At 30.9% G+C, this 21,472-nt stretch overlaps 6 protein-coding genes and 2 pseudogenes across 8 annotated transcripts, besides 5 other annotated features; 5 read left to right on the top strand and 3 right to left on the bottom strand.

Moving 5' to 3' along the window:
* Positions 1 to 7,544: part of a mobile genetic element that runs on past the window's edge.
* Positions 1,006 to 1,875, bottom strand: TVAGG3_0974920 (phage tail repeat-like family; the record flags this gene model as incomplete). Its single annotated transcript, XM_051253794.1, has 1 exon — positions 1,006 to 1,875. The coding sequence occupies one exon, from the start codon at positions 1,873 to 1,875 to the stop codon at positions 1,006 to 1,008; it is 870 nt and encodes a 289-aa protein (XP_051079368.1).
* On the bottom strand, positions 2,234 to 3,245 carry TVAGG3_0974910 (annotated as a pseudogene). Its single transcript has one exon. A coding segment is annotated over exon 1 (1,012 nt).
* Positions 5,799 to 6,078, bottom strand: TVAGG3_0974900 (uncharacterized protein; the record flags this gene model as incomplete). The annotated part of the gene is made up of 1 exon (XM_051253793.1): positions 5,799 to 6,078. A coding segment is annotated over one exon (280 nt), but the record flags the coding sequence as incomplete, so codon positions are not given.
* A 1,131-nt stretch (positions 7,545 to 8,675) lies between the features above and the next one.
* Positions 8,676 to 8,891, top strand: TVAGG3_0974880 (uncharacterized protein; the record flags this gene model as incomplete). The annotated part of the gene is made up of 1 exon (XM_001323893.1): positions 8,676 to 8,891. The coding sequence occupies one exon, from the start codon at positions 8,676 to 8,678 to the stop codon at positions 8,889 to 8,891; it is 216 nt and encodes a 71-aa protein (XP_001323928.1).
* An 856-nt stretch (positions 8,892 to 9,747) lies between these two features.
* Positions 9,748 to 9,786: a mobile genetic element.
* Positions 9,787 to 11,026: 1,240 nt separating this feature from the next.
* TVAGG3_0974860 (zebrafish ch211-108c17.2-related family) lies at positions 11,027 to 11,895 on the top strand (the record flags this gene model as incomplete). The annotated part of the gene is made up of 1 exon (XM_001323894.2): positions 11,027 to 11,895. A coding segment is annotated over one exon (869 nt), but the record flags the coding sequence as incomplete, so codon positions are not given.
* Positions 11,027 to 12,424: a mobile genetic element.
* Positions 12,010 to 12,424, top strand: TVAGG3_0974850 (annotated as a pseudogene). Its single transcript has one exon. A coding segment is annotated over exon 1 (415 nt).
* Positions 12,425 to 14,554: 2,130 nt separating this feature from the next.
* Positions 14,555 to 14,808: a mobile genetic element.
* Positions 14,809 to 14,844: 36 nt separating this feature from the next.
* On the top strand, positions 14,845 to 16,360 carry TVAGG3_0974820 (uncharacterized protein; the record flags this gene model as incomplete). Its single annotated transcript, XM_001323896.1, has 1 exon — positions 14,850 to 16,325. The coding sequence occupies one exon, from the start codon at positions 14,850 to 14,852 to the stop codon at positions 16,323 to 16,325; it is 1,476 nt and encodes a 491-aa protein (XP_001323931.1).
* Positions 16,361 to 16,827: 467 nt separating this feature from the next.
* Positions 16,828 to 20,718, top strand: TVAGG3_0974810 (exportin 4,7-related family; the record flags this gene model as incomplete). Its single annotated transcript, XM_001323897.1, has 1 exon — positions 16,832 to 19,978. The coding sequence occupies one exon, from the start codon at positions 16,832 to 16,834 to the stop codon at positions 19,976 to 19,978; it is 3,147 nt and encodes a 1,048-aa protein (XP_001323932.1).
* A 343-nt stretch (positions 20,719 to 21,061) lies between these two features.
* Positions 21,062 to 21,098: a mobile genetic element.
* Positions 21,099 to 21,472: the final 374 nt, after the last annotated feature.

The raw sequence follows: 21,472 nt of genomic DNA, 5'->3' as shown, positions 1-21,472 counted from the left end.
TACCTGGTAGCACCCGGTAACATGGTAGCACCTTCAGTTCTTCAAAAATAATTCATTTTTACCTTCCTCCTGAACTGTTGTCAAAATGTCAAAATTACCTGGTAGCACCTTCAGTTCTTCAAAAATAAATAATTATTGAATAACCTAAAATCATTAGTGAAAACATTAACAATAACATTTATTTCCATGACTGTTGTCAAAATGTCAAAATTACCTGGTAGCACCTTCAGTTCTTCAAAAATAATTCATTTTTACCTTCCTCCTGAACTGTTGTCAAAATGTCATGTTGTCACTATTTTTAAAAGAAATTAAATTACCTGGTAGCACCCGGTAACATGGTAGCACCTTCAGTTCTTCAAAAATAATTCATTTTTACCTTCCTCCTGAACTGTTGTCAAAATGTCAAAATTACCTGGTAGCACCTTCAGTTCTTCAAAAATAATTCATTTTTACCTTCCTCCTGAACTGTTGTCAAAATGTCATGTTGTCACTATTTTTAAAAGAAATTAAATTACCTGGTAGCACCCGGTAACATGGTAGCACTGAAATCAAATTTTGGTATCAGTTATTTTATCATCATTTTATTAACTTCATCTTTAGTTAATAATTTGAATGGATTCACTAATGTTCCACCTTGAGTCACAACACCTACCCCAGCTAATTGTGAAGAACCTGGGATAAGTACTCCACGAAATGATTTCATTGGTATCATTAATTTAGAAATAGTTGGCTTAATTAATTTTGTCATTTATGATAAAAATAAAATTACATAATTTAAATTTTTTTCTTTCTCATTTTCTCCCCCTGTTTTGGTTTCAGTAACTTTTCAAGTTGTTGTCTTGTCAGTAACTTTAATTTTAACTTTGGATCAAATATTGGGTTTCCATCTTTATCTCTTCCAATAACACCATATGGTAGAATCTTCATTTATACTAAAATAAAAATTTAAATTATACCGTTCACTCTTTTGGAGCTCCTAAAGTTTGTTTCACAAACATTGAGCGTTCATTGAACTCTATACCATGCGTAAACTGTCATAAATGGTGGCATGTAATCTTTACTTTGTCCCGTTGTTTGTGTATATCCTGTAACGCGATGTGTATGGATTCCTCCTACATCAGTGTTATTCCAGTAACAATTTATAGCAAACTTAACGTCCTCTTTAACATCATATCCTTTACCTTTTGTCATTCCTGACCAATCCCAAAATCTATGACTATGCAAACCTGCTTGAGATGTACTTAAATCTATGTAGTGACTATGTGCAGGTAAATTTTCACCTGAAATCGTTTTACTTCCACCTGTTTCCTTTGATGAGTTTGCACAATACAAAAACCTGTCGACTATTTGTTCCCATGCACCAACACCAAACATTGCTTGAGGACCTCTTGCATCCGTAGATGTATAAATAGAACCTACTGGGTTCATTAAATCAAACATATGAGATATTATAGGATTGTCTCTTTTGAACTTAAAATATAGTGCAACTATTTCAGGTTTCTTTTGGTTTGTGTTAGAATATTTTTTATAATATAATCTTATGTTTTCGGGGTAGGTAAAATTTTGACTATAATATTTATTTCTGTCATCTGTATAATAATATACTATTCTCGTTTTTTCTATTGCATTATATCTTTTATATCTATAATAATCTAAATATAATGTTAACTTTTGTTCATCTACATGTGGTGTTCTGACATCATCTCCATAGTCATAATAATATGGTGCTGGAGCTAGGTTAGACAATGTCATATCTGTCATTTCATAAACTCTTAAATATTTCTTTTGTTCGTCTCCATATAAGTTTAAGTAACAGTTGTTGTCTAATGGAACTTTAACTTGTGTGCCATCATTCTTTTTATAACTTACATACATTTCATTGTTATTTTTCGGAATGAGTTTACACCGTGTACCATTTTTTAAGGAGTGTACAAACTGCCATCTAAAATATTTATTTTCTTCATTGACAGAAAAGTCACCAGCAATAGTTTCAATATTTTTTGTTGTTCCTATCAAACTTTGGTATATTTCGTTAACATATTCCTTATCCGCTTTTCTCTAACTCATCATTAACATAAGTTTTATCCGCTTTAAGGTCTAAACATCCTGAAACCCATCCTGTATCAGCTTTAGTTTTAAAAATCTTCGATGTCCATTCATGATACCATTCAACCCTTTCTTTAATTTCATTATCTTTTTCATCCACATATTCCTTATCTGACTTCTTCATTAACTCACTAGCCACATATTCCTTATCCGCTTTCTTCTCTAACTCATCATTAACATAAGTTTTATCCGCTTTAAGGTCTAAACATCCTGAAACCCATCCTGTATCAGCTTTAGTTTTAAAAATCTTCGATGTCCATTCATGATACCATTCAACCCTTTCTTTAATTTCATTATCTTTTTCATCCACATATTCCTTATCTGACTTCTTCATTAACTCACTAGCCACATATTCCTTATCCGCTTTCTTCTCTAACTCATCATTAACATAAGTTTTATCCGCTTTAAGGTCTAAACATCCTGAAACCCATCCTGTATCAGCTTTAGTTTTAAAAATCTTCGATGTCCATTCATGATACCATTCAACCCTTTCTTTAATTTCATTATCTTTTTCATCCACATATTCCTTATTGACTTCTTCATTAACTCACTAGCCACATATTCCTTATCCGCTTTCTTCTCTAACTCATCATTAACATAAGTTTTATCCGCTTTAAGGTCTAAACATCCTGAAACCCATCCTGTATCAGCTTTAGTTTTAAAAATCTTCGATGTCCATTCATGATACCATTCAACCCTTTCTTTAATTTCATTATCTTTTTCATCCACATATTCCTTATCTGCTTCTTCATTAACTCACTAGCCACATATTCCTTATCCGCTTTCTTCATTATGTCATTTAGGAAACCTTTTATGAATTCCTCATTTAAATTAAATCTTCCAATCTTCAAAACTTTAGGAAATGCATTTAATGCGTAATATCTTTGTTCTTCTGGTGGAATTGATGTTATATCATCCGTTATCCCTTTAATTTTTGAATTCATAAATAAAATTTCTTTTATATTTGATATCACTGCACCACCTTTGCAAACGAATTCGAAATGGTCATTTTTCAATACTATCTCCAAATCTCCATATTTCAACCTTTGTGTTTGTTCTGCCGTCTTTGAATTATATGCATATATGGCATATGTAATGGTTTGTGCCTTAAGTTGATGTGGTTGCTGTTGTTTAATCATTTATTATGATTTAAAAATAAATCTTTAATCCGTTATCTCATCAGCTATTTTTTCTATTTGAAATTGCCATAATATTTCATTCATAAATTCTAAATCACAATCAAATAGGTCAGTTATTCTAAATTTAATATTTGATAAATCTTTTGAATGAAGAATAAATGAATTCCCGGATAATTGAAACGGATATGATAAAGAAAATGTGTTTAAGTTGATGGATAAAATGTTTTGTATTGATGGGTAAGAGTTAGGGTCTAATGTTTGATGTGAAAATCTCATTGGGGTATTAACTTTATCACATTTGATTAAAATGAAATTGGAACCAGTGTCAGAATACAAAACATCCCCAACATCTTTTTCAAAATTTAATATCCCCAACAATGAACGAAAATGAGGAGTACAAAATTTAATTTTCAGCGGGAATTTAATAAGGTTATTTATTTCATCAAGTTCAAAAAGTTTTTCAGGTTTTGATTTAAAATTTTCTTCATACCATACGATAAATGATTCATTTAAATAACTTAAAATCATGTTAATATCCCATTTCGTGATCACATTATTTATATACATATCATACGTTTTTTCAAGGTCATCTTTAATAAATGATATATAATCTGAAGGGTCTAAAAGAATGGGATTAAATTTACCACTCACAGAAACGAGAGTAACATTATTAATTCCGCTAACTGTTAAATTTAATTCACAACTATTATTCGAAATAATATTGATAATTGACATTTTTTATTACGATTAAAAATATGGTAAAGCGTTATTTTCCAGTGATAAATAAAACTAGGATAAGATTACCTCAAGAATTCATAAATTCAACGAATAAAAAATTCATTCATGTTATAAATTTTAGTGTTTTCAGAAAATATGAGTCGATGTCATATTCATCATCGGGTTATATTTCACTTCATTCAAATTTAGTTCAATCAAACCCATATAATGACCATTTCATAAGATTTTCAGATGGTATTAAAAATGCAATTGATAGATTAAAATATGAACAGATTGACAATATCGAATTTTTGGAATTTTGGTTTAAATATCCTGATGGAAAAAAGATTGAAGTTAAAGATAAAGCTGATACTATAACAAAAACAATTACAATGACTGATCCAGATAGTGGGGAACAAAAAGAAATAAAACAAACGATAGAAACTGGTGAAAGGTCAATTATTATTGATTATGATTCAAAGGATTATTATTCGTTAATGTTAATGCTTGAATATTAAATAGCCTTAACAAAGAATTTTTCAAGTGATATTTTATATTCATCAACTATTTTATTATAAATATCATTATATGTTAAATGAAGTTCAGTTGTTGTTCCGTTCTTTGATATCTTAATTGTGCTAATATCCTTTATAGGATTTATTTTTGCAACTGTTCCGCAGCATGAAACCTCATCATCTATGAAAAATTGAATTTTAACGTCTGAATCTTGAACATCACAAAGAATGGCGATAATGTGAATTAATGATTCATAAGGTAAAATAATTAAACCGGATTGGTCAATTAAATTTATTATTGAATCATAATTATTAATTATTATATCACGGTAAATTTTCATTAATTCAAAATTAATGTCTATTTTATATGGGTTCTCGATGTTTGATGAAAGAGGTGCTGGGTATGTTGGATAAGTGGGAATTTCAACGGGTTCTTTACCAGGTTCAGATAAAATGATTGGTCTCCATTCTCATGGTTTTCTTCATTCTCCTCATTCTTCGGTAAGTCACGAGTTAATAAATTTGGTTGAGTTGCTGACCTTGTTAATTCAGGGCTAACATTAACTTTAACATTTTGAATAATTCGTGATTTATCATCATTTACGTTATAACCAACCGTAATCTCTGCTTTTGCGTTAGTGTTCTTTTGACTAGTAAAACGTCTTCTCATTTATAATCGAATAAAAAAATATATTTAAACTTTTATTTTACTGGAACTTTTGAATCTATTATCCCTGTATTTGTTCATGAAGTTGATTTTTAGCTGTTTCATCGAAATTAATAGACCGAATATATTCATTAATTGCATTCTTATAATCAACTGATTTCTCAAATTTTCTTTTATCTGATTCCTTAACTAAATCATAAGTTAAACCTCGTTGCTGATATAATGGTTTCTTAATTAAATCTTTGAATGCTTGAGATAAAGCACCTGATGCAATTCTTGCTACTATAATTGGTTGGAATTGTTGTTTAAGTTCATCTTTAACATTTGCGAAAACTGGATCAAATAAAGCAACTTTAAAGAATTTCTTAGCTGAAATTTCAGGTCTAATATTTGCATATTGACCATCAAACTGGTTAGAATATCGTGGTAATCCATCCGGTCCCTCTTCAATAGCATTTAATTCCTCATTGAAATAAGAATATGGATTATGACGGTATGAATTAATTGGACCATTTTCACCTTCTCCAATGTATTGTTTAACAGCTTTTCCATTTTCATCAAATTGCATAGGATAATGTTCATTATATGCTTTACGTTTAGGATAATCAGATACAGTTAATTTATAACCATTTATGACTTTAATATTACCTTGTCCATCAGTAACGAAAACTTCATTTATACCATCAGGTTTTCCATTTGGACCCGTAATGTCTGCTTCGTGTGCTTCCCAATTTGGACCATGACGTTTGGCATATGCTTGAGCTTCTGGTAATGTTAAAACATTTCTCATTTGTTTAACATCTTTTTGAAGACCAGCAACAATATGGACTAATTCTTTCATTCCATCGGGAACTTTCATAGTTCTATTATATGCACCCCTTTTGTTTGTCCCTTGTTTTAATGGAACCTGTAAAAGATTTGCTATTTCTGTCATGTTTAATTATAAATAAAAAATAAAAATTAATTATAAAAAGTTAATCAAATTTAACACCCCCTTTATTTAAATCAACTATTATTTTTCCATGTTCACCTAATTGCTGATATTGTGTGTAAAGTTCATTAATGCTCATTGGTAAATTCACTTGATAAAGCATAACGTTCAACTGTTGACGACTAAACCCACTGAAAATGAAAAGTGTTGATAGATTTGATTTAATGTTTGTGCTTAATGCTTTGAAATATTGAACAGCCATAAAAAATGAACACTGAATGTGTCGACATTGAGTTAATAACTGATTAAAATATGATTTCTCATTTGTTATTAGTTTTGATTTCACTGCATCATCTAGAAAAATGAGTGAATGCAAAAATTCTTTATCAAAATTTGAAATGGAAAGTGTTTCAAATAATTCATCCCGTTGTTTATCAATAATTTTATCCTCTAATCCTTGCTTCTTGATTGTATTATATAATTCTTTATACATTAAAAAGTTTTTTAAATAATCTTCTGCTTCTTCTTGTGATAAATAAATAATTGGAATTTTGATTAAATGCTTTAAAGATTCAAATGTATCATCTGAAGGTGAACCTGAACGGTTGATATAAATTAACACATGTGAATGGGGGAAGTGTTAGCAATAATGATAATTTGTTTTAATATCGTTAATGTTTTACCTTTATTTTGTTTACCAATTGCTGCAGTGATTGAATTTAAGTAACATTCAGAATATGGAATTTTCATTAATTTTTCCTTAGATAGAGCATTTTATTATCACTCAATGCTTCATTAATCATATCATCTACGTATGTATTATATACTCCTGCTAATTCTTCATAAGGGGTGGATGAATTTAAATCCATTTAATCAAAAATAAATTTATAATTTTAAACATTTCTATTCATCAATATTTCATCATATGAACTTCTATACTGTGGTGGTGTACCTGTTGGATGATATTTCAAACCTTCGTCCGGTGTCCATGTCCAATATGTAGTCCTAGTAAACCAAACCTGAGGAGGATTTGTCACCTTTGAACAGTAAGTGTCATTTTCACCCTGAATGATTGGATAAGCTTTCACTTGTACTGTAACTTGTGAGTTAAAAGTTTCTAATCCATCAAAGAATATACCCGCTCCATCACGTTGAACTGGAATAGTGCATAAGAATGAGGTTTGGTCTTTCCATGTTCTAGCTAATGGCGTGCCATTATCATCATTCAGTGGTCTAGTTAATGAGTCCTCGTATTCTTCCGTGCATTCATTCACTCCATCTAAATCAGAAGCTTGAAGCATACGTGTAAAGAATATGTCACCCACTGTGGTCATCGCTTGATCGGGGAAGTTTCTTGAATCTATAGTGACCTGAAGACCTCGAAGCATTGGATTTTCTAAAACTGTTCTTTGCATTGCATTTTTCGGAAATGTTAACACAACATCTGTAACATTATGAAGGGCATATGAGAAATCCGAGCTAATACCTTCAGGAGTGATGCAACCTCCATTTAGTGAACGAACGTCAATATGTTGAGCTGGAATCATGAATGGATCTTCCTTACTGAATAAACGTGGTATTGCTTTAACTGATTCTTCAATTAAACCATATCCTGGTGTAATACATTTATCCTCTAAAACTTCCATCTTTGTGCATGAAATAATAACGTCATCAACTGTTGCGTCAGCAGATGTAGCGGCTAAGTTGTAATTAATTTGCAGGAAGTCCGATTTGTTGGAATTTGCGATCATATTTATAAACATGATTCATAATCTTTTCATAATTTTCATCAGTTATCTTTTCATAAACGTAATTTTGTAAATCAGCAACTCTTAACGGGTCAACCTGACAAAATACTAAAGTATCCCTGAAAACATAATATTTAAGAATGATATCACCAAATGATTTAGGATAATCATCGAACGCCTGAAATGCTAACAAATCATTTACCGGAATAATCATATCAAAAGTGACATCAACTTCTTCATTTGCTTTCTTAAAAACTTCTGAAGGGTCAATATATTTACCACATACTGAGTTATCATATTTTTGAACATTATTATATAACGAATGAACAAACTTTTTAACTTTCCTTTCTGATTTTGGTTTATATGTTGCAAATGCGAAAGATTCACGGGCGCAATCCATTTGAAGATAACCGCATCACCTCTTTCGGTTTCTACTTCTAATTGTTTAAAGCTTTGATTTGATGATTTGTAACCAACGAATAAACGCATGCATTTAAAAGCGGCATCACATGTGAAAGCTTTATTTGAAACTAGAGTTGCTTTAACTTTACGTTTAATATATGTGTCACCTAATTGGTTCACATCATGAGCTGGATTTGTAATTCTTAAATGAGTTTGTTTATCATCAAAATATGGAGTATCAGAGTCATAGCATGAACTTTCAAGTTCTCTATAATATCTTCTACCGTCATTCTTTGCGAATATTTCATTTATCTTTTCGAATGAATGAAACACATTTCCATTAATTGGTTTGGTGTTTGGCACTAAATAGTTAGTCGTCATTTATTAATAAATAAAAAATCAAAATTAAAAGATGTAAATGAATTTTTAATTTTAATGAAATAATCAACTATGGCTGCAGGTATATTTAAGAAACTGTGGGATAAAGTAAAAAGAGGAGCGAGTAAAGTTTGGGAAACATTGAAGAAGGGAGCAAATTGGATATTTAAGAATAAAGAAGCAATTAGTGACGTAGCTGAATCAATAACACCAAAAGCTGCCCCAATAAGAGAAATTTTAAATAAAGGAGAAAAAGTTTATCAAAGACTACAACCGATACTAAGATAAAAATAATATTTATTTATTTTTCCACTATTTACCTCCTATTTTATTAAGTATTCCTTCAGCAATTCCACCAATTGCGTTACCCGCTTGTGCTCCCATCGCCGGATTACCTGCTTTAGTACCTAATACCCCACCTATGATAGTTCCTGCCGTTTTCGCTACTGGTGCCAAAAAGTTTGCAACAGGTTTAAAGGTCGAGTCAACAAAAATCTGACACATGACTTCACTGATATCATTTCTAGTTAAAAAACATAGAATACATCATTGATTTTCATATGAATATTTTTATCATTTGTTATACTTCTAAATATTCAAATCATAATGGATATAATTAAGATTTTATTGTTTCATTATATTTAAGATTTCGACAAAAAATCGATTCTGGCTTTTTGTTGTAGAATAAAGCATCTGTCTATATTGTATTACAATAATATGGTAAGGAAAATTCCAACATTTATATTTTCACTCTAAAAAAGATATTTTCGAGAAAAAAATACATTAAAATCAATTTATTCCATAGCTCTAAGTTATTTATGGTCAATTTCCATAGACTTATGGCAATCTCTTTTTAGGGAATAAACATTCAGGTTGAGACAGAAATATTTAAAAATGACTTAATATTATATTAAATTTTATTATTTCGAAACATTCTCGTTTTTACGTTGAATGTCAGTATCCCCAAAAAGAATACTGTTAGTAAATTGTAAATTATTAGAAATAAACCCATAATTCAAGGTGTCGTATTCAGAAGTGAAGAAACAAAAAACTGACAAATGACATCACAGGAGGTACATGACGCCACAAATTCTGAGATTATTCGCGTCCAATATGAAGGATTCGGTGATCTAATGAGTGTGGTAGAATTTACGAAAAAGTGACACTAGAAAAAGTGACACTTAACCTTAAATTTCCAAACACTATTTTTTGATTATATTTTGTTATTTATATATTTATATATATATGTATATTTATGTATATATTTAATATGTATATATTTATATATGTATATATTTATATATGTATATATTTATATATGTATATATTTATATATGTATATATTTATATATGTATATATTTAATATGTATATATTTATATGTATATATTTATTAGAAACTGCTTCATGCTGTGTTGAGTATTGTTGAATTGGAAACTGCTTCATGCTGTGTTGAGTATTGTTGAATAATTTGAAGTAGTGGTTTTTGAAATCAGCACCCCTATGAGAGCGCTGGCGACCGAAACACCACTAGTAAGATTGTGTATTAGAAACTGCTTCATGCTGTGTTGAGTAAGCTTCGATGTCTTTGTAGGATAGCTTTCTGAGAGCGAAACAAGATAGTGTTGAAAAAAATTTTTGAAAATCTGAGAGACTGTGCAAGAGCCAACGACCAAAACGCTACCAGTAAGATACAGCAGTAGTAGCTGCTTCATGCTGCATTGAGTATTGTTGAATAATTTGAAGTAGTGGTTTTTGAAATCAGCACCCCTATGAGAGCGCTGGCGACCGAAACACCACTAGTAAGATTGTGTATTAGAAACTGCTTCATGCTGTGTTGAGTAAGCTTCGATGTCTTTGTAGGATAGCTTTCTGAGAGCGAAACAAGATAGTGTTGAAAAAAATTTTTGAAAATCTGAGAGACTGTGCAAGAGCCAACGACCAAAACGCTACCAGTAAGATACAGCAGTAGTAGCTGCTTCATGCTGCATTGAGTATTGTTGAATAATTTGAAGTAGTGGTTTTTGAAATCAGCACCCCTATGAGAGCGCTGGCGACCGAAACACCACTAGTAAGATTGTGTATTAGAAACTGCTTCATACTGTGTTGAGTAAGCTTCGATATCTTTATCAGACCACCTTTAAATTAACCACTCACATTCTCACTGTGGTCCATCTAAAATTTGTAAGCTTTATGACATAAAATTATATTATATGCAGGATCCCACCTATTACTTAATCTTTTTGGAATAAATGTTTTATAATATTTATCGATTGATTGTAATTTTTTGTATAAAAAAGTTTTTTATTTATATTAAAAATATATTTTGTTAATGATATTATCTTATAATTTGTAAATAAATCTAGTAATAAAATAACTTTAATAGTTGGTGTCACTTTTTCGAAAATTCTGGTTTTTTCACAAATGACATCACAGGAGGTACATGACGCCACAAATTCTGAGATTATTCGCGTCCAATATGAAGGATTCGGTGATCTAATTAAATTAGATGGCAAATCATTTACATTTGCCACTTTGATTTGCGGTAAAGCATATCAAGAAGCAAGTAACTTATTAAGAGAGGCTGGTATAGATGTACCATCTTCACAATACTTTTACAGGATTCAAAAGGTGATTCTCGAGAAAGCGAAGGAATTAGCTGAAAAAAGTGTAAAAAATCATGCATTGCAACTTGAGCCTGGAACTGTTATCACCATCGATGCTCATTTCTCGCATGTTAGAAATGCAGACGAGTGTGAGTTTGTAGCAATGGGTCCTAAAGGTGACATTGTGGCAAAATTCGTAATCGTTAGATCTCGTAAAGGTAAAGCTGGAAATTATACTGGTGCCTCATGCCAAATGGAATCTGTTGCCGCTGATCAGGCTCTTCAAATTTTGGAAGATACGGTGGGAAAAGGTATTATTGACTTTTTTTGCCATGATAGGGATAATAAATCCCGTAATATTGTTCATAAGCATTTTCCTGATGCTGTTGAATATCAAGATGGCTTCCATTGCAAAAAGAAATTCGAATTGTGCTGGAAACGTCTTACTTCTAATGAGTATGCAAAAAGTGACATGCCTATCGTCGACTCAAAAATTTTTCATGGTATCAAAAACAGACTCAAAATATTCTTTAATACTTTATTGGATAAGCATATTTCCAAAGAACAGAAGCTATTTTATTGGCTCCACGCCGTAGATCATCTAATTGGAAATCATTCACCAGAATATTGTTTACATTCCACAAAAGATGAAGAAAAAGAACATTTTATATGGACAGCTGGACTTGAAAACGAAAATGCAAGAAATCATCTACTCGAATTTTTAAAAGATTCCGGATCAGTTTTTCAAATTGTTAATCCGGATTATGCAACTCATATAAATGAGTCATATAATGCTCGATCATGCCGTTTTAATCCAAAACATACAAATTATCTCAGTTCATATGAAGGCAGAACAGATATTGCTACAATTTACCACAATGAAGGATATCAAGGATTACTTGAACTACGTAATTTATCAGGAATTAAGCCAATTCATCCTATCCTTCGGGATTCTCTTATTGAAGAGCACAAAGAAAAAAAGTTGCGCTCGGAACGAGAAAAGACAGAAGAATATCGATCTGCGCGCTCAGAAAGACGAAAGGCAAGAAAATTGATTGTAAAAGGAAAAGGAGATTACGGAAATGGAAAAGATGAAGAAATAATTTCAAATGAATCACAAAATTCTTCAGAAATTCCAAAGTATGTAATTGCTGGAATGCCTCAAGAAAAGAGGGAACCGTTTCCATTACCTCAAATTCATGGTTTTCAAGAATAATTTAATAATTTAAACAATTTTATTTTTTACAACTTTTAACTTTACTATAACATTACATAATGTATACACAATATATTTGTTATATTATTTTAAATTTTACAAATCCAAGAGATTCTGATTGCAAAAAAATTATGATTTAATGCGATAATTCTATGATGTTTGTAATATACTATTCATGTATATTCAGTATGACTATTATTAATGCATCTTAATGGGGATAAAGAAATAATAGATAATTGATTTTCACATATGATATATTTATTGTTGCCAATATAAATATTTTTGTAAGTATCTTATACTGTTACTCTTATGATGCTTATTATAAAACTCAAGATAAAAAGATTTCAACAAATTTTCACATATGATATATTTATTGTTGCCAATATAAATATTTTTGTAAGTATCTTATACTGTTACTCTTATGATGCTTATTATAAAACTCAAGATAAAAAGATTTCAACAAATTTCATTATATCTCATTTTTATTAATGTGATTATTATTAGTAGTAGTAGTGTTTTATATTAGAACTCTTAAATACGATATTTGAATTTCAAGTGAAGTCACTTTGTTGAGGCGGCCTTTAATAACCTTTTTATAAACCCAACCTGCAGCTTTCTTAATTCCATCCCATAATTTTTTAAAGAATCTTGCCGCCATTTCTGATTTAATATTAATTAAAAAATATATTTCATCACTTATATTCTAATTTTTATTTAATGATAAATGAAACCGATGTTAAAAATAAATGAAACAGAGGAGGAAGAAATAAATGAAAGTGTTAATGTTCAACAAAAAATTAACGTTGTTAAACCAATTACTGAAACAAAAATTTTTTCATCTGTTGAAGAATTTAATGACTATTATGCTAATAATAAAAAATTATTTGAAGAATTGACAACATGTAAATTGAATAAAATGTTTAAAGTTGATGGATTCAAAATTTCAAAAATAAAAGGAGTGGTTAGTTTGAAATCTATTCCTCAATCAAGAATCACCTCATTAATGAAAATAGATGATTTAACAAAAAGAATAGAAGAGATTGAAGAAAGAATGAATCAAATAATTGATTTCATAAATTCAAATAATCATTAGTTTCAATTTCTTTTTCTCATTTATGAGGTCTTTGATTATGACTCCATTGATTTCATTCATGATTTAAACACTTGTTTTAATTAATCGCGGAATATCTGACATCATCTATATATAGCTTCTTTTATTTTTCATTTCATCATTACATCATTTCATCATTTCATCATTACATCATTTATGGGTTGAGTGTAAATGTCTTACATTTTTGAAAACTTTTAAATCTTGATTTATTCTAAAACGTAAGAATAAAAACCGTAAGAATCATACATTTTTTACTTCATATGTCAAAAATAATGATACGAAATCGTTCAATATCGTATGAATTCTTACGTTTTCAAAAAAAGTCACACAACCCGTCATATACACTACTAGAAACAAACAAAAATGAAAAAGATAGGAATAGCAATGAATAGTGATGTGGGTATAGAAAATGTAAGAGATATGAATGCAAAGCAATCAGTATTTAGGACATTGACCATAGATTTCGAAAAAAAATGCTGCATATTGAGCGAAAACTATGATTATATTATAAGGCTGTCATTTAAAGCATAATGAAACTATTCCCTTTTCATTTTAATCGAATAAGATAGTAAAGATTTTTGAATTAGCTAGAAACTGATGAGATGTTTTCACAAATCAGATTTTTAATCTCTATAATGCATAATTCACTCAATATCTCAATTTTGATATTGCGAGATATTTTTGCTATCGGTTTCGCAATTTTGACACAATAGCAAGAGGGTTCTATAAGCATTATTATCAACGTAGAATCTGAATATCATATCAGAAAATGTCGCAAATCCGACATTTACCCGACCAAATAGCAAAAATAATTGAATACTTTTCGCAAAAACTTTAAAAATCGATAAAAATATGAAATATAGATATTAAAGAGACTTTTTATATAATATTCATAAAGATTTTCCAAAAATATGATACCGCAAAATTTAAAAAGTGACGTCTTGAGTGGAGTCAAAGGTCGAAATTGCTAGCTAAATGTTTTTTTAGCGAAATTGCGTATTGTACGTTTTTTTCGCAAAACGAAACCCTTAATGACCATGAACAAATATTGGAAAACAAAAAAGTCGAATGTTTGAAAATGCTTGAAGCAATATATTCAAGTTTGCAACAAGGATCAATAGATTCAAATCTTGTTTATTGTACTTTAAAGGTACTTTTAAAAAAGAAACAATTAATGTAAAAGATTCAAATAATTTTTTATTATTATTTTATTAAAAAATTTTTTAAAATAAGGTTGATAAAAAAGTGACACTGGATAGTTTGTCCCACACTCGGTAATAAAAAAATAAAAGTGACAAATATTTTTGAAGAAAAATGGATTATGAAAAACTATCTGAAACATCAACTTTAAAGGTTAGATTATCGAAAGAAACAAAACCTTTTTATATTTCAGTTGATAAATCTTCGCAATCGCATTATATTAACTCTGTTTTAGCTTCAATTTTTGATCGACCTCCTTCAACTTACTTTAATTTAAGTAGAGACGATGATAAATCACTTTCAATCAACTTAACCCAGTTCGATACAATCGATGTTCCTAAAAAGAACTCATGTACTCTCGCATATATTACATCTGATTATGATTTCGATGCAAAATTCAAAGCACTCTATGATGCTGGTGTTCCCATCCCGAAGAGTGTATACAACGAAGAAATTGCTGATTATTTATTCGGCCAAAAACTTTTAGATGTTAGTTCTTATCAACCAACGCTGTTTTTGCAAAGAGTATTAGCTTTATCTATCATAGACATCATAAATGATAAACCACCCAACGCTTTTACAATTTCTGTTGTAAATTCAATAGATTTTTCACCAACTTCTGTATTTAAACCAGTTGTCATTACAAATGCATTAATCAACGTTATTATTGATGTGTTTGGCGAAATATGCCTATGGGATGAGTCAAATGACCCTAAAACAATGCCACAATTTAATAAATTTGTTGGTTTGCTTGCTGCAACTGTAGCTCGCTCCAAACGAACGAATTCATGCATAAGAGATGCTTTAGACCAGTTTTGCCCTTCATATTTCGCAGAATCTTTCATTACTTTATTTGTTGCAAAAATTCAAACGAGATTAACAGAAACAGATACGTTCCGGGTTCTAAGTGAAATATTCGGTGATTTCTGGATAATCAGAGCATTCAGAACAAGAAATTTACTGAATAATTTTATTTACAGCTTAAATACAATCAGTGTACTTCCATACGTAGGCATATATTGTATAACAGCCGGATTTGCCCTCGATGGCCAGAATTCAGCCCCTGCTTCGATTTCTATTTTACAAATTGGCAGTACATCGTTATTTACATCATCCAGAGTAGCTCCAATGGTCATTGACCCCATACTAGAGGCTATTTACTCACAACCATTGAGCAGCGACTTACCATTTTTGGAAATGACTGAACAACAGTTAATTTCCGTTAATATTAAGCTAAATGCTGCTCTTCCAATATTCCAAGCCACAATCACTAAAAGTAGAACAGTTCAAAACGCTGTTTTAGATTATATTGTTGAAATAATTTCGAGACACAGCTTTGAGCCTAAAGGATTGTTACTTACTATATTCTCATTCTTATTTGAGAAAGATATCATTCAGCCGTCAGTTTTCAACAATTGGATGCAAATTTCATTTAATTCTGACGGAAAACACGCGGCTCTTCTTGAAATTAACTCAATGCTGATGACACTGATTCCTGGATCTTTCCCTCCAACAAACAAAGTTGATCTCCTTCCGAAAAGAGCTGCCCAGCCAAAGGAAGGCCCCCCAGATATGGATATCCCATTTTAATGTGTATTTTTATTGTTTTATATGTTATAAAGTGTATTTTTATTTTAAATAATTTTTAATAACTTCGGAAAAACTTGCAAATATCTTTGATACTTAACAAACTGTTAAATCTATGATTGGTCTCCATATGATCTTTGCTAAATTTATTTTCATAAAATTCAACAAAAGGAAAGAACAGTCTATGAGAAGTTAATTTTTTCATCTTCTGTAGAATGTAATTTATCAAAGCCTTTGAACAAGATGAATGAACAAAATTGAAGAAATATATTTTAAAAAATCTGCATTTACTCATTATTTTCTATTTGACTATTCATAGATTTCTATATAAAATCTAATTATTAATACGAAAATGTCATATATTTGATTTTTTATTGGAATATTTTTAAAAATCTAAATCAATGAAAATTTCTGTTACAAAATTGTATTTTATGCTATGATAAGCAATATTTTTAAGTTAGTAATGTGTTGTGAAGTGAAAAAATTTTGAAACAAACTTAGAAAAAAAAATGGCTACAATCACAGAGGAACAAATTATACAAGCTTCTGATGCTTTTGTTAACAAATATGAATCTATAGATAATCCTCTATACGTTGCATTCAACAGTGATGTCCAATATTTGCCATTATGTTTTCAAATTTTAAATCAATGCTGGTCAATACCAAATGCTCAATATTTTGCTGGGAATGCATTATATAATTTGGTAAGGGCATTCTCGCCGCAGTGGCCAAATCAATTTATCACTGATTGTAAAGAAAATATTTTCAATTTTTACGGAACGTGCCTTCAAAATATCCAAACAAAATTCGCTCCATCTACAAATTTAGCCATCGACAAAGTCACCGCCGCATACGCAATGATCATAAAAATTTCTTTATCTTCATTTAACAGTTTACCCTATGTTGTCAACGAAATCAACACAAATCTCGAAAGCGATATACCTCAGGCGATCAACCTGAAGTTTAACATCTTCAGGCAATTAATAGATATCTTCTCAAAAGACGCGAATTTAGCAATTTTCACACAACTCGATTTACAATATCATTTCACCTACGAAGTATTCATGATTGCAGTCATGGTTATTCGCAACAACCTCTACTGCACTAGATATCTCGCAGATGGTCCAAAAGATCCAAAATCTATCACAATCAACGACGAAATCACACAAACAGCATTAGGACTCATGGATCTTGCCTTAGAAGTTCACCTTGTTGATATCGCGAAGAATGCAGTTACAAAAGATGAAGTTTTGTCAGAAGAATTGGATCTGAAGCCAATTTGGCAAAGCGAAATCACTAGCGCCGAAAATTACAAGTTCATCTTCTCATTGGCATTCAATCCGATCTTTACAGAAAAAGCGTTTAAGATTATTTACAAATTAGGCTGCGTAAAAAGGGCCATGTTCACAAGCGAAGAGCTCCATTACAATGCCTTCTTAGCCACAATCACAGCTGCTACTCAATTTTTGTCTGATGACGCTTTTGTAATGAATAATCAAGATTTACTTTTCTTCCTTATCAAATTGCTTTATAAGATTCGTATTCGTATTCTTTCCTTCCCTAAGCTTACCGAAAACATGGAGGAATACAAGAATTTCTTGATGTTATTAAAGCAAAGAACATTACAGTTCATTGAGAACGGTTTAATAACTAAACAACCTTACATGATGATGTATCTCATGAAGCTCTGGTGTTATGCTGTCCCAGACATCTCCGAATTCAACGAGATGTTCTTAACTTATATTATCAATATCATTGAACTTCCCGTAAAAAGTGACACCGACCAAATAGAGGAAAGTTTTGATGATTGCAGGTACGATGAGTGTATTACTGTTATTCCTTTAAGATGCCCTGCGAATGTGCTCTCAGATTTCGCAAAAAGTGTAATTGACCACTTAATTAATACTCAAGCTCAATTTAACCAAGCCCTTCTTTCCGCGAGCGAAGTAGATGATTCCTTCCGTCGCTTCGACATGCAGATGGCCATAATTGTTGGCTTTCTCGCTACAATTCTCAAGAGACCTTTGCAAACAATTGATGAACCACAAATCCAAGCATTTTGTGCGATCATGAAGACGCTGATCAACTCAAAGGAGACATTAGATGCCTGCTATCACGCACAACTACCTTATCTCGAGAGATCTTTGATGATTTTCTGCCATCAACTCAAAAGAACGAACTTAGCCGACCAAAAGAAGTTTGACAAGGTATTTGCAGCCATTACGGATTGCGAGGCCCACGATTTGGCCCAAGCCTGCAACATTTTGATCGAAAGAATCACGATGTCTCTTATTTCCTTCCCAGATGATGAAGTAACCATCAGATTAGGCGTCAATGCCCTCGATTCCGTCATTTCCATCATCATTAAGAACAAGATTAAGGACGCAATGAACGCTGAGATACTTTTACAGTCATTTGTCGATCATCCTTTCGATTTCATGGTCAATGTCAAGAATAAGAGGTCCACGATCAACGCTTCCAGGATTCTTACGACAATTGCTTTATCATCTCAACCAGCCACTGAATATTTCCAAGGATTCCTCGACCAGAACTACCAGATGTTCCTTTCCCAGCTGACAACCGAAGTTTTCAAGGCACTTTTGTACAATTTCATCGGTACATTCCAAGCATGTACTAAAAAGAACGATTTCGACACTTTCTTCTACTGGTTATTCCCTGAGAAACTTGAACAGATCATTACAGTCATTGATTCCATCAATGATCCCAGTTTACTTTCAGATTTCTTCAAATTCCTCTTCTCAACCATCCAACCACAAGAAAACCAGTATTCCGCCAAAGACAAGAAGAAAGATATCACAGCCAAGATCTCCTTCCCTCCTCATTCCTCGAACGGTGTCCAATTATTCGCATTACTCGCTCAAGCACTCAAAAGAGGCTTTTCCATGCTGAGCGAGTTCTCCATGGCCGACCAGAAAGAGATGGAGAACGTAATGAAGCCGTTCAAGTCAATGACAAGACTAATGAGTGAGATTATGAAGGCAGATTACGTAATGTTCGATGCATTCGATCTTTACGAGGACAAAACAATTGATGAACTGTTGGCTTCGTATTTCAGATTGTTGAGTATGATTGATATGACGTCTTTCTTCAATTTGAAGTGTTTTTCAATTCTTTTGTCATTAGTTGACAGTTTGAGCAGCTATCACATGGAGAGAGTCATAAACTGCGATGCCTGTTTCATACAGATGATGTTTGATTTCATTATACAAGTATTCAGAGGAAAGGAATACGAGGGATTGATGAAATCAGCAATGTCTTCTGCCAAAAACATCATTAAGTTCTTCTGTGATAATGCTGAGTCTCATGTTTACGATGAAGTGCTGAAATCAATCGAAATCAAGTTCAGAAATGTCGTGAGATTGCTTTGGCAGTTCCTTCTCAATGACCACACAACTCTTTGCTACGATGTCGCACTGATTTTGAGGCCTGCTTTGGTTCTTTGTCCTCCTTTGCTTCAGGCTCTTCATGATGAATCTGTCCAGTTTATTCCTGAGGATTCTCTCGCGTTCTACGACGGATGTTTCGCAAAAATTGAGAATTGCGAGTCAATCGAGGATCTAAACAAGGTTCTTCTTGAATGGCAACTGTTCGCAAAGAATCTGCAGTTGAACGCAATTTTACAATTCGAAGCTTAACTTTTTTTTCTTATTTTTTTATTTATTTTTTGTTTTATTTTTAGTTTCATTTTGGATATAAAATATATAAATATTAACTGAGCATTTCTAAACAGTGAATATATAATAGTTAGCTAAATAACATTTCTTCCGATGTTAGCGAACTGAGCGTTTTGTACTTTTTCAAAATTTTAGATATCTAAATGACAAGAATAAAATATTTCTTAAGTGTACGCTTGCACCTGTTTGGCATTCCATTCAGTTCTGTTGTTTAAGATTGATTTTCTTTGATATTTAATCAGAAATTGGATTTAAAGTCGGATGGGGGTAATGACACCATGAAAAAAGCAATGCAATTGGCGGAAATAGTTTAACTATTGATGGTTATGATGCGTTATCAGCTTGAATATGAAACAAATTAATTTTAAAATTAATATAATTATAAGTTGGTTGCATTACCTTACATAGATATAACTAGACATTTTAGATATGGCATTCCAAACGGGAACCGCGGTTGGTTACCATGGATTTCCGTCACCGGTCACATTTTAAAGATTTTTAAAGCCTTATAAAAATATGCTTTGTAAATCATTTTTTGTAAATCGGCAAAAATTTGGTAATTTTCTTCAACTAATAAATCTGCGAATAGCATTTATAATACAAGAACAATCTTTTAAAATGCGTTTGATTCATTTTTGTATAATTTCATATAGGCACATATATTCTTCCGGGACTTTCCGTGATTTTACCGTAAAATCATTAGTTTACACCAATTTTTCCGTATTTTGAATAGTTTACTGCACTTTTTCCGTAAAATTGAGTTACGGGAATCCGCAAAATTTCCGGACCTCATTTTTCATAGAATATAATAATAATATTTGATAAAAAGATATATTATTTATATTTTTGATTTTTGAATTACGGAAAAAGTGAATTGATAACTTGATTTTTTATATGGTTAATTTTTCAAATGATATTATGAAGATCTAAAATATTAAAAGTAAAAAATTGAATTACGGAAAAAGTGAGGTCAAAAGTGAAATAAATTTGCAGAACAATTTTCATTGAAATAAGCTTTATTTTTCATTATTAATAACAATGCTGTAATAAACAGAAATTCATCAAAAGTGACAGCTCTCAATTTTTTGACATTTGTAAATTCTAAATTGAATGAGAAAAATGAAATAATACTAAGCATAATACAATATTCTAGATTTAATTATAATTAGGAAAAAGTTAGTTTTGAGAGTACTTTTCATAGGCATATAGAATGAAATCTTCTGAAAAATAATATCACATAAACTCATATTATTTTCTAATATATAACTATTTTATATAAAAATCAAATTCAATGATCTTAAAAGCAAAGGATAAACCTCAAAATTTACGAATATAATGAGTGGGAATATAATGCTTATCTATCAAAACCATATGAAATATCAATTTTTGCTTTACGCCTAATTTTGACGACAATTAGCAAAAAATGTTAAATGTTAACACTCAGTCCATTTGAAT

This window comes from Trichomonas vaginalis, chromosome I (assembly GCF_026262505.1).
Source record: "Trichomonas vaginalis G3 chromosome I, whole genome shotgun sequence".
NCBI classification, from domain to species: Eukaryota; Parabasalia; order Trichomonadida; family Trichomonadidae; genus Trichomonas; species Trichomonas vaginalis.
The sequence above is the reverse complement of the archived record's forward strand: the minus strand, read 5'-3'. Positions and strand labels throughout refer to the sequence as shown.